This window comes from Serinus canaria, chromosome Z (genome assembly GCF_022539315.1).
Source record: "Serinus canaria isolate serCan28SL12 chromosome Z, serCan2020, whole genome shotgun sequence".
Classification (NCBI taxonomy): domain Eukaryota; kingdom Metazoa; phylum Chordata; class Aves; order Passeriformes; family Fringillidae; genus Serinus; species Serinus canaria.
Genome location: NC_066343.1, coordinates 73,163,202 through 73,174,092, shown reverse-complemented (window position 1 = coordinate 73,174,092; position 10,891 = coordinate 73,163,202). Strand labels below are relative to the sequence as shown.

Sequence of the window (10,891 nt, the reverse complement as noted above, 5' to 3'; positions counted from 1 at the left end):
TACTTGGTGGAATTGCCTTCTCAAGCTTGATATGCTTCAATGATCTCAGACCTAGGGGGAGGTTAACAAAGTTTGGGAAGGAAGGATGTACCACTGATAGCGGGCACAGAGAATGCAGAGTTTACAGGCCACAAGGACATCTGCTTGAACTTCCAAGATGAGAAAGAAACTAATAAAGTGAACCCAGCATCTGTGCTGAAATCAGCTCTGACTGGGTAAACAGTAATTCTGGCAGGGGGAATGTGTGACAACTGACCCAAGAGAAGAGAAAGTCTGGGCATGAGAAACAGTAGAATCATTAACCAATAGAATACTAATAAATAAGAGAACGAGGACTATGTAACACATAGCCAGCGAACACTAGTTCCTTTGTATGCTAAAATGTATAAATTGCAAAGCATTTTGATTGTTCTAGAATACACTAAGCACCCAGTCTTGCACAACATTGCAATAAATAATCAATGTCTCGTGCGTCTAATTACTGGCTTATTGCACAACAGGTAAGGAATCAGATTTTTGCAGACAGCATTGCACTGCACCAACCCCTTTTGGTACTTGTGATACCAAGCCCCACCAGCTTTGCACCCCTCAAGATTTAATCAGTAGCTGTAGCAAGACAGCTATAATTAATTGTGAGCATATTGTGAGCATTGTGTGCTTGGCTTTTTTGAGGAAATCAAGATGATTCCTAGAGGAATGGCTGTTTGGATGAGAGCCAGGAAGACTGAAGTCAGCAGGACTGAACAGTCAGTACCTGGGAGAAGAGTAATTCCGACAGTGGGAGATTGTGGCCAACATCTAATCGACCACCAACTCAAAACTAACTAACTAAAATGAAAAGTGAGAGATTTAACTAGCAAAGAAGGGTCTGAGTGGTAATTAATTGAAGTGGTAGTTAATGGAATGGTACTAACAGAGAAGTTATGGAACTTGCAAGCAATGAATGCTGACGCCTTTGGTTGCTAGAATGTATAAACAGAGTAACGTTTTGGTGATGGATAACCTAGACACCCAACTACCTGCCTTGTGCTAACCAGACAAAGAGACAGAAATACCTCGCCTCGGTGTGTGAAATAGTGCTGCACACCGGGAAACGAGCCCGCGGGGTAACACTTCTGTACCTGATTCTGTTCCTGTCCCTGTCTCTGCTCCTGTCCTTATCCCCGTTCTCTTCCGTGCCCCTGTCCCTACCCTTGTCTCTGTCCCTTTCCGTGCTCCCGTCCTTGTCACTATCTCTATCTCCGGCCCTTGTCCCTGTCCCTGCCTCAGTTCCTGTCGGTATTCCTTCCCGTGTCCCTGCCCTTGTCCCATCTCCGGTAGTCCCTAACTCCCCGCCCTTTCCGCCCGCTCAGGGCCATTTCAAGGACGCATCCCGCAGAGAACTTTTTTTCTAAAAGCCTCATTTAGTGTTTTTGTTTGTTTGTTTTTTAAAATTATTTCCATTTTTTTATTGCCTATTCCACCTATTCGTGTGTAGACGGACAGACAGATAGACACACACTCATCCAAATCAGGGGCACGGGAAGCACTTCCCTCGCGCTCCCCGCCCCCTGGGCGCGGCCTCCGCGCCAAAAGGGGCGTGAGGCGCCGCCGCCATTTTGTGTGCAGAGCGCGCGGCCGGCAGCCCTCAGTGTCCGCCAGCCTCAGCCTCCCCCGGGACCCGCCGCCGCGATGCTCTCCGCCCGCGTGGCCGCCGCTCTTGCCCGCTCCCTGCCGCGGCAGGCCGGCCTGGTGAGCGCCATGCCCGCCCCGGAGTCGGCGGGGTCGGGGGGACGCGGCGCCGCCGCCATCTTGGGGGCCGCGGTGACATTGAGGGTGTGAGGGGGTGACTTGGGAGTGTGGGGAGGGAAGCGTGGAGTATGCTGTTAGCGCTGTGGGACAGACCCCGCTGAGGAACCCGGTGTCCTTGCGCGGTCTCGGGGTGGTGATTTAAAGCTGTCAAGGCAAGGTCAAGGTTATGGGGTGCGAGGGGGTGAGGGGTTTATCCCGTGTTTGTGAGGAAACGGAGAGTGGGAAGAGCCGTAAGGAACCACTCCTGCCAGTGTTTACAATGAATATGAACGGGGGAGAGGCCTGCTCGGGGTGCAGGATATTTAATGGCATCACCGTTGCTGCATGGTGCTACCCTGGGAGCCTTGCTTGAAGTGCAAAAGCATGATCTTGTAATGCTTTCATTATCATAGCTTTTTTTCTTCTTTAGTGTTTAGAATTGGCTAAGAGAAGAATTTCTTCTCAGAAAGGGTGATTAGGCATTGCAAGGGCCTGCCCAGGGGGTGGTGGAGTTATCAGGCTCAGAGGTGTTGAAGGATATAATGCCCTTAAGTGCCGTGTTCTAGTTGGCAAGGTGGTGTTTGGTCATAGGTTGACCTCAGAGCTCTTTTCCAAAGTAATTGTGATTCGGAGGTATTTTTGTTACAGTGCTTTGTGGGTTTTGGTTTTGTTTTTTTGGTTTTTTTTTCCTACGTGTTTTAACAATACCAGAATCACTGCAGTTAGATTTGTGTTAGAAGACACAACCTTCTCACTGCAGAGCCTTCAGTGGTGCAGTGATTCCTTTTGCCCCAAGGTTCTCATGTTCATAGAAATGACAAAAGTGAGGTTTCTCTTTGGGAGCTGCTGCAGCGATTGATGGTGACATCAGCGCACTGCAGAAAAATGCAGCGAGGGATTTGGAGCAAATCTTCATTATTGGTCCTTTCTTAGTGGTGCTGGACTTGGTTCCATGGCTGTGAACGGGGTGCTGTGGAGCTTAGCTCAAAGCTGAGATGCACATAAGCAACTCAAGATCAAAGATGTATTAATCTCTCAGCAATTTTTTGCATGATAAAGAAACCTTACTGAAACAGTGGCTTATTTTAGGTTTCCAGAAACACCCTCGGTGCAGCATTTGTTGCTACAAGAAACCTCCATGCCTCCAAAGCATGCTTTCAGAAAACTGGTGAGTCTGAGGAAGGATTTGAGTGTGGTTTAAGAATTTGGTCTGTCAGACAAAAAAGGAATTTGGTTATGGTGTTAGTTACAGCCCTTGAGGACATTTACATTCTAAGCGGTCACATCCAGCAAACTGTGCTTTAATACCTTGACAATGCCCCCAGCGCAGGGAGTGGCCATGTGTCAGCTGGCTTACATAGAGTACCTGCTTCACTAGGATTCAACTCACCTGCAGCATTATTTGAAAATTATTTGAAAAAAAAATGGCCCCAGCTTGGGGTTGCCTGCAGCAGAATGAAGGACTGGATGACTTCCCCAGGCCTGCCTGGGTTTGACCTAGTGTCCTTGAGCACAACTTTATTTTGCTGCCAGCAGTCTGGTGTTTAGAGAAGACAGCTGCACTGTGTAGCGGTGTGTTTGGCAGTGCCTCATGCAAATTTTTTAAGTGGTTTAAGGTGATTAAGGACATTACTAATAAATAAGTTTTGCAGTGTTACTTACTGTTTTTTAGCTGAGAAGATAACAAGCTGTTGGAAGTCGAATTGAAGTATGGAGAATACGTTTTTATATCTTACATCAAACAACTTGCTCCTGAAACATAATGAAATTCATTTATATATGTGTGGGTCTTGGATCATTAATCATTTGGCAGGGTGTTCTTATGTATCCAAGGCCAAGTAACTGTTCTGCAAGCAGGCCTGTTCTGCCTGGGCTTGGGCTGATTAACTAATCTAATTACTTTCTAGGGAGAGAAAGCGTAGGACATAATCAGGAAAGTGGATAACTACCAGGCCTGTTTTGGTTGAAGCTGGCAGGTGATGATGAATTGAAGCTGTTTTTATTTGCTGGCAATACAGAGGCTGGTATTTATCTTACCCTAAGTAGAGGTGTTGCTGGCTAGACTTCTGAGCACAGCTGAGAAAGAGAACCTTGTGGATTCGAGGCAAGCTTACTGAGTGCTTTCTGTGCCTTAAGATGCTAATCTGATTTCAAACATCTCCCCAGGTACTGCCGAGGTATCCTCCATTCTGGAGGAGCGCATCCTGGGAGCCGACACCTCGGCCGAGCTGGAGGAGACGGGCCGCGTGCTCTCGATTGGTGACGGTATTGCCCGCGTGTATGGCCTGAGGAATGTCCAGGCAGAAGAGATGGTTGAGTTCTCTTCTGGGCTGAAGGTAAGCTGCCACTTATCTCTATGCCAAAGAGATATGTGCTATTAAAAAGATAGTTTTTTAAGGAGAACCTGAGACTATGAGACTATGCTTGATTCTACCACTGTGGACGTTGCATTAGCTTCATTGCAACTTCAATATGCAGTAACTGGTGATTTTTTTTTTTTTTTTTTAATTTATAACACTGCTTTTAGTATCAGCATCTGATTCTCAGCCAGCATTTGAACATTTGAGCTCTTTGTCTTAATTTAGAAAGTAAAAGGACTAACCTGGCACTACATTTTTTCTTTGGTTTCAGGGTGTATTTTCTGTTTGCTGTTTAATAATGACCTCTTTCAATACATTATGCAGCTTGCTGGATTCTTGTAGTTCTATCAGTGGGTTAGAGTTAAAACGTGTTTCAAGAGTACTGTAACAGCTCTTTGAGCATTTTAATGACCTGTTTCACCTTGGGCAGAGAAGAATCGAGTCCTTTTCTCTTGTCCAGCTTCTAGGCAAGGGAGTAATGTTGTACTTGAACCTTGCTTACCCTTTCTGTTCTTTTTAGAGAAACAATTGACTTGAGTGCTAGGCTGCTGGGGTGTAACTACCTGGTAAGTTGAAAACTTAGGCAGGTTCTCTAGCCAGTGTGGAAGGAAATAGATGCTTTAACCTTGATTAGTGTCACAAGGTTGAGGTAGATCATGTAGGATTTTCTACATAGTGAAATAATCATGTCAATATGAAAGTTTTTATGCGTGTCAGTGTGGATTTTCTCAGAGTGATGTGATCTCTGTTCCAGGGTATGTCCTTGAATTTGGAGCCTGACAACGTTGGTGTTGTCGTGTTTGGTAACGACAGACTGATCAAGGAGGGGGATGTTGTGAAGCGGACTGGTGCCATTGTGGATGTTCCCGTGGGGGAGGAGCTGCTGGGCCGTGTTGTGGATGCCCTGGGCAATCCAATTGATGGGAAGGTGAGTGTAGCTGGGTGCTAAGTACCTCTGCTATTATTTGTGTGATACTGGCCTCAGCAGTTTTTTCTTTCTTTTAGGGTGCTATTGCATCTAAGACACGTAGGAGAGTTGGCTTGAAGGCCCCTGGGATCATTCCCAGGATCTCTGTGCGTGAGCCCATGCAGACTGGGATTAAGGCTGTGGACAGCTTGGTGCCCATTGGTCGTGGCCAGCGTGAGCTGATCATTGGTGACAGGCAGACTGGGTAAGTTAAGTGCTCAATCCTAAAATGTTCCTTGACCAGAGACTCAGGTACAGCAGAGCTGGACACAAGGTTGAGTAAGGGCTGGGAAAACCTTGGGCAGCTTTACTTACCAGCCTCTCTGTTCCACAGGAAAACTTCAATTGCAATTGACACCATAATCAACCAGAAACGATTCAATGATGGCACGGATGAGAAGAAGAAGCTGTACTGTATCTATGTTGCAATTGGCCAGAAGAGATCCACTGTTGCTCAGCTGGTAAAGAGGCTCACTGATGCAGGTATGCATTTGGGAGATGGTTGAGCCTGGCACCTAATGACATCCTGTTCTCTTTGTAATGCTGAGTACTGCTGTGACGTCTCCTGGCTGCAAGTGTAGAGAGAATGCATATTACACGAGTGAATTACTCAGTTTTGTGAACAAGAAATCTCTATACCTGTCTGGGGGAAAGAACCTCATTTTTACTATATCACAATCAGGAGGACTATTTTGAGGCCCCCAAAACTGTTGAATTGCTTCTGGAAAAGTTGCCGTGTGGTTTTAGTTTTTTTTTTTTTTTCAGCAGAGTCAAAAGCTTTATCTTGGCAGTCAGGCGACTTGGTGACAAGCTGTGGCCTTCAAGTTGTCATTGACTTGGCATTTGTCCTGTGTGTTCCATTTGCCAGTCAGTGTGAACGGCAGCTGGAAATGCAGTGAAGAGTTTCACTGCCCAAACATAAGGCATTAAATAATAGCATGTCTTCAGAATCAGTGATTTCCATTACCAAGGCTCCACATTTAACAGAGCTTTCAGGAGATCAGGGACTTGACCTCATGCCTGGTAGTTCTGGCAGCTGTTACAGAAAACCCCACATTTTAGGGACAGTAATTTGTTTGAGACTATCACAGAGGGTTGTACTGTCTTACAGCAGTTGGGAAACGGTGGACTTTCAGCGTGACTTTTATTTAGAAGAAAAACTTGTCTTAGTTTTCAGCTTTTTTTTAAATGGAAAGGAAGTTATTAAGTGTTAGATGTTAGCTGCCACAGAGTTGCTCTTGAGACTTCCTGAGTCAGTTTTGCTAGCAGGTGTGTTCAGCTGGTGTGCTGGGCTTTCCTGTTGCAGTATAGTGACACTGCCTGGATGTGCTTCAGCGCTGGTCCTTCACATGCTTGTTGTGTTTGCTGATTTTGTGCATGATGACACAACGCACTCAGTGGTGTCTCCAATCCTTTGCAGATGCCATGAAGTACACTATTGTGGTGTCTGCCACAGCATCTGATGCAGCACCCCTGCAGTATCTGGCTCCCTATTCAGGCTGCTCCATGGGGGAGTACTTCAGAGACAACGGGAAGCACGCACTCATCATCTATGATGACTTGTCCAAACAGGTCAGGAAACTTTGGTTTTAGGCCTTGTGGTGTGGCATTGGTGTTTGTAGCTATAAGAACTCCTCAGGTTTAGAAATGTAAAATGTTAAGTGGGGTGCAGAGCTCTGAAGGCTGTTTCTGCTCCACACAGGCCGTTGCCTACCGTCAGATGTCTCTGCTGCTGCGCCGCCCCCCTGGCCGTGAGGCCTACCCGGGCGATGTGTTCTACTTGCACTCTCGGCTGCTGGAGAGGGCAGCCAAAATGAACGACTCCTTCGGGGGCGGCTCTCTGACCGCCTTGCCTGTCATCGAGACTCAGGCTGGGGATGTGTCTGCTTACATTCCAACCAATGTCATCTCCATCACTGATGGACAGGTAGGGCTCCCTCACAGCCCAGTATCTCCATGGAGCTTAGTGGCTGGTCTCTGAGGAGGCCTCCAGGCCTCTGAACAAGATAATGATACAATTCTGTCCTGCAGATCTTCTTGGAGACTGAGTTGTTCTACAAAGGTATCCGTCCAGCCATCAATGTTGGTCTGTCTGTGTCCCGTGTGGGTTCTGCTGCTCAGACCAGGGCTATGAAGCAGGTAGGTAATTGGGAAATTACTGTTCCTCCTCATGCTAGAGATGAGTGGTGTGTAGGTGTGAATAGAGAAGGATTAGAGCTTTAGATCTCTTAGTGTTATGAAATTACAAAAGAACAAACTTTAGATATCTCTTCAATGCTTCTGTTGCCTGCTGAGAAAGGCATGTGAAAAAGGGAAGTAGTTTCTGCATAAAGATGCGGGATTAAGTTTTGATGTGTTGAACTGGGTACTCCTCACTTAGAAATGGAGAATGCTCTCTTAACCACAGGTTTTTAGTCCAGACTAAATTATCTACAATTAGACTAAATCTAGAATTAGAGAGATTTAATATCAACAGTTGCTGTTTCAGCGGAGAAATGGTGTGGTTATGGTAAAGTGTAGGATTTTTGTAATGTGTATAATCTGTCAGTTTTTTGATTCATTTGTATGGAGTGAAAGGCAAAGCTGACTTGTAACACCTGTCAGCTGCCAGCTGACATTCAAACTCCTGGACGCACTTAGAGGTGATGTCAGTGGCTGTGACTGTGCCCTGCAGGTGGCCGGTACCATGAAGCTGGAGCTGGCTCAGTACCGGGAGGTCGCTGCCTTCGCCCAGTTCGGCTCTGACCTGGACGCTGCCACGCAGCAGCTGCTGAACCGCGGCGTGCGCCTGACAGAGCTGCTCAAGCAGGGCCAGTACGGTGAGTGCCCTGGGCTAGGCAGGTCTGGGTGCCATTGGTGCCTTGTGCGAACGAGGTTGGGCTTGGTTAGTGTTTGTGTCTGTTCTGTGCACGTGGTACATGCAGATTTGCTTGAACTGAGCTGTCCACGTGTGCTTGGGTGTTCCAAGGACTCTGTAGTTTGTTGTGTCCTGCTGGAAGAGTTCTAGAGGTGTGAGTGCTGTCTTTTCCTGCAGTTCCCATGGCTATTGAGGAGCAGGTGGCAGTCATCTATGCTGGTGTAAGAGGTCACTTGGACAAGCTGGAGCCCAGCAAGATCACAAAATTTGAGAGTGCTTTCCTGGCTCATGTACTGAGCCAGCACCAGGACCTCCTCTCCACAATCAGGTATGGTGGTTTACGTTGTTTTATCCCAAAGGTATTAATGTCTGGAGTGCAGGTAATGGTCACTGAACTGTTGGTTTAGTGTATGCTAAGAATACCAGGCATTCAGCTGGCTGTATCAAAACTAGGGGTTAAATCAGCCTTCTTACCATCTGCTGTCCTCAGCTTTAGCTCTTAGGAAAAGCAGCTGATGCTTAAAGTGAACCTTCTTGCAATGTGTCTCCTCTAACCTGTTCCTGAAATCTCTTGATGGATTCAGTCCCCATATTGTGGCCAGCTTTGAGCTGTTGGAGTGCTGTGGATTAAGTGCTGCTGAGTGAAGTGTTGGGGATTGAGTATTTCCATAGTCCTGGCTTTTTTTGTCATGAAGATATTAATGCCTTCTGTCTCTGGCGACCCCCTCTGTAGGTTGGGCCTTGTTGGAATTCATATAGCTGTTCTGAAAGAATTTGTGAACAAACTTGAGTTCTCAAACAGGACTGGCTCTTTTAGGAGAAGAGACATTCTATCCGTGGGATGGCTTCATGCATCAAATAAATGTGTTTATTTATTTACTGAATTTGTTAGAAATGGGGAGGTTCGTTGTTAAGCTTCTGTGTTTGTCTCAGGGTTGACCCTGTTCTGATTGCTGTGCCAGAATTTAACTGAACTCTTCCCACAGGACCGAAGGGAAGATCTCTGACCAGACAGAAGCAAAATTGAAGGAAATAGTCACAAAGTTCCTGTCTACTTTTGAGGCATAAACTCATAAAACTGTTCTAACAGACCAGGCTGTTGTGATCCAGTGTTCCAGCTCCGTCAAAGACGACAAAAGCATGTGCGACTTGAATGTACAGATCTCGGTGAGAATAAAGGTTCCCATGTAAAAAGGCTTTGTTCTGAATGTAAAAATACTGTGTTCTGTGTAATTGCTTTACGTCTACCTGCTTGCTCTTGCGCCTGTAGAACCACACATCTGAATTCCCCTGGACACAGCCCTGCTAGAGGGACTCTGCAAATCAGGGGTATCCTTAATGCTTTAGTGGACAAACTCCCCCTTACACGAACCACGAGAGGGACAGAGCTGAGGGACCTTCTCAATGTTCATCATTTTTATGCCAGGCAGCTTATCCTGCAGCAGGGTAGTGCAGCTGGGGGTCACAGGGATAACCCACTGGACTTCACAGGAATCTCTTAGCTGTCTGACACTGACAAAGCATTTCTTGGAATTGCTGTCTCACCCGTCTTGGTGCCTGGCCTTTGGAATACTGGTCTTTGTGTCTCGGGACTACTGACAGCAGGTGTAGCTGTCACAGCAGCAATAGCTAGAGATTTAAATCTGAGAATCTCAGAATGGTTTTGGAGAAGACCTTGAACATTGTCACTCCACCCTTCTGCCATGGGCAAGGACACCTTTCACTATCCCAGGTCACTCCAAGCCATGTACAGCCTGGCTGTGAACACTTTCAGGGATGGGGCAGTCACAGCTGATCTGAGCAACCTGTGCCCGGGCTTCATCAACTTCACAGCCAAGAATTTCTTTCCAATATCCCATCTAATCTTGGCCTCTGCCACTATTAAGTCGTTGCTCCTTGTCACTCTAGGCCCTTGTAAATAATCTCTTCATCTTTCTTGTCACTCCCTTCAGGTACTGGAAGGCTGCAATTAGGTCACCCCAAAGCTGCCTTTTCTGTAGGCTGAGCAGTCCTAATTCTGTCAGCAGTGCTGCTCCATCCCTCTCTTCACATTGGTTCCTCCTCTGGATTCACTCCAGCAGCTCCAAGTCCTTGTGCTGTTGGAGCCAGGGCTGGGGCAGCTCTGCAGGTGGGGTCTCACCTGAGCCCAGGGGCACAGGGGCAGAATCCCCCCTGCTCTGCTGCCCACGCTGGGGGATCAGCCCAGGGCAGGGGGTTCAGGCTGGAGCAGGACTGCTCTTGCTGGGTGTGCTGTCCCCTGTACAGGAGTGTCCTGCCTTCCACTCCACCTGTGGAGTTACAGGCAGCTGGAAACATTCTCACGCAGTTCAGACTAACATGCTTCTCTTGTTAATGGCCTGAGTGCTTTGAGAGAGTGGGCTCTGCAAAAATAAACACACACTTGAAATCTAGAGATGGCAGACACCTTTTTGGAACAGTTAGTGCTGTACTCCAGGAGGAGGATCCTGTGGTCCTGTGCTCCTTCACCCTCCTGTCTCTGTTGCCCCACAGCCCCAGAATAGGTGGTTGAGGGACCTCACAGGTGGGAGGGAATACGGCTGTGGAACATTTCCACTTTGCTCTGCCCAACATCACATTCCTTCCAGGACAGCTTTTACAGCTTGTGACTGCCCGGTGACTAAACCCTGGTTTCTACTTGATGCTGCTGTGCCACGTTTCATGTGCTGCTGTAGTTGTAAAGTCCTGAACTCAAAAGTATCTTAGTCCAGAACAGAGATGTATTTTTTTCTAGAAACATAGGGTAAATGTTCCTGAGCGGTGCTGTGGGCTGCCCTGGCCAAGGGCTGGGAAGCTGGAAAATGGCGAGTGGATCACAGAATCACAGTGGTTTGGTTTGAAAGGGATCCTAAAGGTCATCTGTGTCCACCTGCTGCTGTGGGCAGGGCACCTCATCCCAGGCTGCTCCATCCAGCCTGG

At 47.3% G+C, this 10,891-nt stretch overlaps 1 protein-coding gene across 1 annotated transcript; it reads left to right on the top strand.

Annotated features, from left to right (window-relative positions):
• The first annotated feature begins 1,566 nt into the window (after positions 1-1,566).
• Positions 1,567-9,170, top strand: ATP5F1A (ATP synthase F1 subunit alpha). The gene is made up of 12 exons (XM_009095362.4): positions 1,567-1,731; positions 2,860-2,938; positions 3,937-4,106; positions 4,885-5,058; positions 5,136-5,302; positions 5,432-5,580; positions 6,518-6,669; positions 6,800-7,024; positions 7,129-7,236; positions 7,772-7,916; positions 8,132-8,282; positions 8,941-9,170. The coding sequence occupies exons 1-12, from the start codon at positions 1,672-1,674 to the stop codon at positions 9,020-9,022; spliced, it is 1,662 nt and encodes a 553-aa protein (XP_009093610.1). The 5' UTR covers positions 1,567-1,671; the 3' UTR covers positions 9,023-9,170.
• Positions 9,171-10,891: the final 1,721 nt, after the last annotated feature.